Here is a 7,132-nt window from a genome sequence, read left to right as displayed (position 1 = left end):
AGCTGGTAAATCCTGGGGGAAACAGCATAACAAAACATTATAAAAAAAATGGCATTGTATTTTATTATGAGTTTCCACTGGTGAAGATTGTATATGTTTAAAGACAATCTTATAATATTACTGTAAATTTGGGGAAACAGCAAAAAACATCATGAAAGGCAAAAACTGTCAATAAAGTTTTGATTTGATATTTGGATTCAAATAAAAACATATATATATACAAACTTGTATATATAGACTTAATTTACTTGTATGATGTATCACTGTTTTACATGCAGAACATATGTGTGTCTTACTTTATGTTTATCATTAGCTAGCCATTGATTCTGAATGTACTGTTGCAACTTCAGGTTATTCCTCCATGCTTCACTGTTCTGAAGTTTCTTCAGGTTGTCATTGTACTCTTCTATAGAACATGACTCTGCAACCATCTGAGAATTAATGATGCAGAAATGATGTTTCTGATTGAAAATTTCTGACTCATTAGTCAACTGTTCTTTTTTATATACCAACAGATTGAAGTAGCACTGATAATATGTTTCCTGTAAAGATACAATGAAATCATAATTCTTCTTATACCTCACTTGCATAATGCTTGTGGCATATTGAATTATTGAACTCTTATCAATTTCATGGCCACTCATGTAAGATCTTCTCCATATATTAAGCACCAATTCTTACATTAAGCAAGTGTAAAGTTTCCTCCTGGCTTGTTACATCATGTTTAGAAGCTGTTGTCCATCTTAACCAGGCCTGCTTTCGATGAAAGTCACAGATGAAAATGTTCGCCTCTTTAAAGCAGAAATGACTTCATTAATATTCATCACCTCCCCAAAAATACTGGAAGCATTAGTAATCAAACAAAAGATATATATATATAGATATATACAACATTCATTTATTTGAAAGTGGCCCCCACACAGCAGAAATGAATGTTTTCATGTGCAAAATTTAAAGAAAATGTTCAACCACTAGTAACTTCTAACCGGTAAAACTAGTAAAACTAAGGTCAAGCTGTAAGAGTATAAAGACAGCATTTTAGGAGAAAAGATTAAATATCAGATAAATATTATGATACTTATTAATTTCATATTGAAAACTGATCATTAGATTCTTTTTTACTGAAATCGCATCTCAATATTTCACAGTATTTGTGGAATCAATGCCTAACTGTATCAAAAATAGAACATTTTTGCAACTTCATAACATCATACAATTGCACATCTGTATTACCTGGAAAAACTCTGGATATGGCATTAGCTTCAACTTCTGAAAAGTCAATCATATAACTTCCACATGTCCACTGAAGATTGTTCTCTTGGATAATTCTCAGCGCTTCTGCAATGGAGGTGGAGTCTTCTTTTTCCAGAACAAATGAGGCAACTACGCTGTATCCGCAGTTCGTTTGTACACAGACAAAAAAGAGTGGCAAGGCATATTTAGTTGTGCGATAGGTGGCATCTACATAAACAAGCTCCTTGCCGTATCTTTGGAGAAGCCGTCTTTGCCATGCTGACTGATAGACGACAAGAAATCTTTCGTCATCAGTTGTCATGCAATGATCCACATCTTCATCTTCTTCATCTTCATTCAGGGGTCTTTTCACGAATGAAGACAGACGGAGAGTCCAAGAATCATCTGGCCTTTCATCTTTCCATACACGAATTTTTTCAGCAAGGTCTTCCTGATCAATCAGACTGTGTACACTTTTACGTCTTTGTTGGTAAATTAGCTTTCTGATGTCTTCTTTGCTTGGAAAAAACCTTCTGTTGATGATACGTGGCATTTCCCTATCAACAAATATACCCTTAACGAGGATTTTCAGATGTCTTTGCATCTCCTTTGGATTTTGAATCCCCTCATTGACAAGACTCCTCAATTTCTTCAACACTCTTTCATCAATAGGGCTTTTCAATTCTGCAGCCTATGAGGAAATAATAACACCGTATAAAAAAAGCACACAAGTTTATATACCATGTATAGAACCAGGTAATGACATGACAAAGAGTATATCTGGTTCTGTGTGTTGTCATGTTATAATAACAATGCACAGAACCAGATGACAACATGACAAAGAGTATATCTGGTTGTATGTGTTGTCATGTTATAATAACAATGCACAGAACCACATGACAACATGACAAAAAGTATATCTGGTTCTGTGTGTTGTCATGTTATAATAACAATGCACAGAACCAGATGACAACATGACAAAGAGTATATCTGGTTGTATGTGTTGTCATGTTATAATAACAATGCACAGAACCAGATGACAACATGACAAAGAGTATATCTAGTTCTGTGTGTTGTCATGTTATAATAACAATACACAGAGCTAGATGACAACATGACAAAGAGTATATCTGGTTGTATGTGTTGTCATGTTATAATAACAATGCACAGAACCACATGACAACATGACAAGGAGTATATCTGGTTCTGTGTGTTGTCATGTTATAATAACAATGCACAGAACCAGATGACAACATGACATAGAGTATATCTGGTTGTATGTGTTGTCATGTTATAATAACAATGCACAGACCAGATGACAACATGACAAAGAGTATATCTGGTTCTGTGTGTTTTCATGTTATAATAACAATACACAGAACCAGATGACAACATGACAAAGAGTATATCTGGTTGTATGTGTTGTCATGTTATAATAACAATACACAGAACCAGATGACAACATGACAAAGAGTATATCTGGTTGTATGTGTTGTCATGTTATAATAACAATACACAGAGCTAGATGACAACATGACAAAGAGTATATCTGGTTGTATGTGTTGTCATGTTATAATAACAATGCACAGAACCAGATGACAACATGACAAGGAGTATATCTGGTTCTGTGTGTTGTCATGTTATAATAACAATGCACAGAACCAGATGACAACATGACAAAGAGTATATCTGGTTCTGTGTGTTGTCATGTTATAATAACAATGCACAGAACCAGATGACAACATGACAAAGAGTATATCTGGTTCTGTGTGTTGTCATGTTATAATAACAATACACAGAGCTAGATGACAACATGACAAAGAGTATATCTGGTTGTATGTGTTGTCATGTTATAATAACAATGCACAGAACCACATGACAACATGACAAAGAGTATATATGGTTGTATGTGTTGTCATGTTATAATAACAATGCACAGAACCAGATGACAACATGACAAAGAGTATATCTGGTTCTGTGTGTTGTCATGTTATAATAACAATGCACAGAACCAGATGACAACATGACAAAGAGTATATCTGGTTGTATGTGTTGTCATGTTATAATAACAATACACAGAGCTAGATGACAACATGACAAAGAGTATATCTGGTTGTATGTGTTGTCATGTTATAATAACAATACACAGAGCTAGATGACAACATGACAAAGAGTATATCTGGTTCTGTGTGTTGTCATGTTATAATAACAATGCACAGAACCAGATGACAACATGACAAGGAGTATATCTGGTTCTGTGTGTTGTCATGTTATAATAACAATGCACAGAACCACATGACAACATGACAAGGAGTATATCTGGTTCTGTGTGTTGTCATGTTATAATAACAATGCACAGAACCAGATGACAACATGACAAAGAGTATATCTGGTTCTGTGTGTTGTCATGTTATAATAACAATGCACAGAACCAAATGACAACATGACAAAGAGTATATATGGTTGTATGTGTTGTCATGTTAGATTAGCATTAAGACTAGATGTCATTTGTATCATTATAATCTTAAGCCACAATTTGAAACGGTGATTGACAAAGTAAATATTACATTTTGGATGTAAAAATTTCCTTACCATTCCAATGATGTGATTTGAATGACTGGTTGGTAGGTCAATAAAAATGACTTTCTTTTGATTTACATCTTCATAAATTGAAGACTGCAAATCATTTCTTAGTTCTGATGACTTGATTTCTCTCCAATATGGTGTGTCTTTAGGTAGCTTTGATATGAATGAAAAATAATTCATTATTACAATTCACCTTGCATACATTAGACCTAAAAAGAAGAAAAAATGCAGATCAATAATTTATAAAGGACACTTGTGATTTAACTTCTTCCCGGGAGTGTATCTTAAGTAAAGTAGCTGAATTACATGTATAATGATTATAACATTGAAAAACGAATTAACCTAAAATAGAAGATCATTAAATACATTAGTCAATGTACTTGATATGCAAAACTAATAAGTCTAAATGTGTTCTGAATTTACTGATTTACAAAAAAAAGTCAAATTGTTGATAAATATCTTAAGTGTTTGAAATCAAGAATAAGAAAGTTTAATTTGTTATGTGATAGGGGCTAGTAGAACTAGATACCTTGTACTCTGGAAAGAAAATAATTTCCCGTAACAGGATTGATGCTGGACATCCTCTTTTCTTCGTTCCCGTAAGCCTGCGCTTGCTTGGTATTTGGCTATACCCATGTTCTGCATCAGTTTGTTTGGAACTCTGCAATAAAACACATTGAATATTTGTCATGTCTGCATTGATTTAATCAATACATAAAAAAGTACCTGCTGCACATGAATGATGAAACTTATATATCTGATCATTACTGAATGAGAGACTCAAATTTCAAAACTGTTAACAGGTAAGTAAACCGATCCAGTTCATTAAAAAGGGACCAAACATATATATATAGGACATAAATATTTTAAGTTTTACAGAAAATTAATTTTACCTTGGCTGACGACTTTCTATGTGATGGTCCTTGATGACATTCAAATAATTTCAGGCCAACATTCATGAACGGAATCCCATCAGGAGAAAGTCTTTTGGCGTGAATGAGTTTGTTGTCATCAGTAAACCGGATAAAATGATCTTCTTTATGATCTGGTAAATATTAATCTTTGCAAAGAATTCTACTTGATATTCTAAAATAAAATAATAATAAACAATTAAAAAAATCAACTTGACTCCAGTCAAAAATTTTACCAAATCGAAACCATGCTTAACCAGTTTTTAAGCTTGCTTACAATTATGAATGGGAGAAAATGAGGCAGTCTTACCAATCATTGGAGCATTCATCAATAATGTCAATGATAACTCTGTATTATCATGATCTATAAGTTTGTCAATTATTCAAATATATATGTATAGTTGTGAAAGTATTTTCTCAACAATGAAAGTGTTACTTACCACCCCCTGGATTGAATGAACCAAAATTCTTTGTGCATCTTGTCACTGCATATGATGAAGATGTGGCATAAGAAAACTCTCTTATTACATCTATTGTGTCGTCTATCTCATACACATAACCATGATATGCATCACTAAATCCTTCGAAATAGGTCTGCCATGGGTATTCATCGGCCATTGTCACACACCACTTACAGTCATTTAGATAACTGTAAGTTGCAAATGTTATTGTGCACAATTACAAGTAACAGTTCCAAATCAATTAATTAGTCAACAGATAAACAACATACTGGCCAATGAACAATGTATAGGCCTACACATTGTATACACAGTAACAGTTCAGTCCTACACAGTGAGTGGTAATATTATATATATATTAATATACATTATGTTAGCTGATTCTGGTATCCCATCTTGTGAACGACAAAGTCAAAACAACTTGATTTCCAAAACAAGAGAACCTTGAATTATAGCATATCATAATCATACGATCAACAACATCCTTCGGAGAAGAAACCCGGACGCAAGTCTAGCAGACGACAGCAGTAGTAAAGTATGCCCATGCGTAGTGAATTGTAAAAACGAGAAGTTCCGGTTCAGGATCTGTGCGTTGTCATTTTCCCCGACCCTAGCATCACCTGCTCCTGGTGTTGTCCTTTTGTGTTGAATTTAAAAGCAAAATACGTTTTCGTGTTTATGACGTACATTTTGTTTCTTAGTTAGATATAAATAAGAACCCGTCGCGTGATCACCTGTAGCATCACCCGGTCCGGAATCTGTTATTTTATGTTGACTTTGAAGGCAAAAAGTGTTTTCGTGTTATGTTGTACAATGCATACCTTTCTCCTTAGTTATATAAATAGGAATTATTCGTGTGCTCATTACAGTACGCATGTTTTCGGTCATATAATCTTGACTGTAGTCATATCGATGAACTGAACTGCGTTTGTGTCTGCCGTGCACTGCGGAATGAAATTAATGACGTATAATGCAAATAGATCTGGATACAAAGAGAACATATCGCTGTCTATTGGAAGGATAACTTATACTTGAGCTGATAGCAACGGCTGATAAGAAAGAGTTATCCATTTGCACTGAACGTTTAGTCATGGACTAAACATCCATTTTTATTAATATAGTCCAAAATAGGCTCGTGTGTAAACTTGATATCGGTGCCAAATTCAACTTCCACCTTCAGCTACTTGTCTAACCACACGATAGTCAGACGTGCCTATAACAGACATGTATACAATTGTTATTTAGTTACAGGTTGGTCATCGAAGAGTAAGTTAAATAACTTTATCTTTATAAGAGCGGAATACGGACATCGAGTTGATACCAAGTGCAAAAATAGGAAGACGACAACACAGTATTAATAGAAATTCCTCGAGAAGAGGCGGCCGGCGTACGCCATTTATGATCGTCAGGATATTGGGTCATGAGGATGTTCTCTTTACTCCCAACAGTCAGACACCTAAAAATAAGTTAAGTGGTGATGTCAATCGTCAGATAAGTCTGTTCGGCGGATAATCCTCGCTGTTCATTCCTGGAGAAAGGGTGACTTCACAATAACAGTTACTGAATAGACTGTCGAGTAGAGGCAGGTCAGGATTATATCTCTCGTCACAGGAAAAAAGAGTGAAACGACATTATAAAACAAATATGTACAGAAAATATCAGATTTGGGAAATGCGAATACAACATACAAGAATGAAAGAATGAGAAAAGAATGTGTTGTATTTTTGTACAAACGCTTTCCTTAAAATGTTATTATTTTTATTATTTTTTTTCCAATTTTCCATTTTGGTGTGTGAAGTGAGATGGTTGTTGCATGGTATGGGTATGTTCTAAAGAGTTATGGTCGACAATTACCCATTGTTACGTAAATTATAATCAATTAGGAGAAGTCCAAATAATTTCTCAAACATGGTAGTAACAACGAAAGTTCCATGCATATTGATT

At 34.2% G+C, this 7,132-nt stretch overlaps 2 protein-coding genes across 2 annotated transcripts; both read right to left on the bottom strand.

The window, feature by feature from the left end:
- Positions 1-296: 296 nt before the first annotated feature.
- LOC117320120 lies at positions 297-3,930 on the bottom strand (the record flags this gene model as incomplete). The annotated part of the gene is given in 4 exon segments (XM_033874790.1): positions 297-431; positions 682-791; positions 1,234-1,924; positions 3,826-3,930. Coding segments are annotated over 4 exon segments (939 nt in total), but the record flags the coding sequence as incomplete, so codon positions are not given.
- A 196-nt stretch (positions 3,931-4,126) lies between these two features.
- Positions 4,127-5,361, bottom strand: LOC117320119. The gene is made up of 3 exons (XM_033874789.1): positions 5,171-5,361; positions 4,713-4,864; positions 4,127-4,480 (listed from the first exon to the last, which is right to left on the bottom strand). Exons 1-3 carry the CDS (start codon positions 5,346-5,348, stop codon positions 4,310-4,312), a joined length of 501 nt encoding a protein of 166 aa, XP_033730680.1. The 5' UTR covers positions 5,349-5,361; the 3' UTR covers positions 4,127-4,309.
- Positions 5,362-7,132: the final 1,771 nt, after the last annotated feature.

The sequence above is a fragment of the Pecten maximus genome, unplaced genomic scaffold (assembly GCF_902652985.1).
Source record: "Pecten maximus unplaced genomic scaffold, xPecMax1.1, whole genome shotgun sequence".
Taxonomy (NCBI): Eukaryota; Metazoa; Mollusca; class Bivalvia; order Pectinida; family Pectinidae; genus Pecten; species Pecten maximus.
This window is presented reverse-complemented; position numbering and strand designations above follow the sequence as displayed.

Coding starts and splice junctions, on each gene's coding strand:
- LOC117320119 (XM_033874789.1), bottom strand. CDS start 5,348: ATGGCCGATGAATACCCATGGCAGACCTATTTCGAAGGATTTAGTGAT. Junction 4,865..5,170: donor TTCATTCAATCCAGGGGGTG/GTAAGTAACACT, acceptor AATATTTACCAG/ATCATAAAGAAGATCATTTT. Junction 4,481..4,712: donor ATAGAAAGTCGTCAGCCAAG/GTAAAATTAATT, acceptor GTTTTATTGCAG/AGTTCCAAACAAACTGATGC.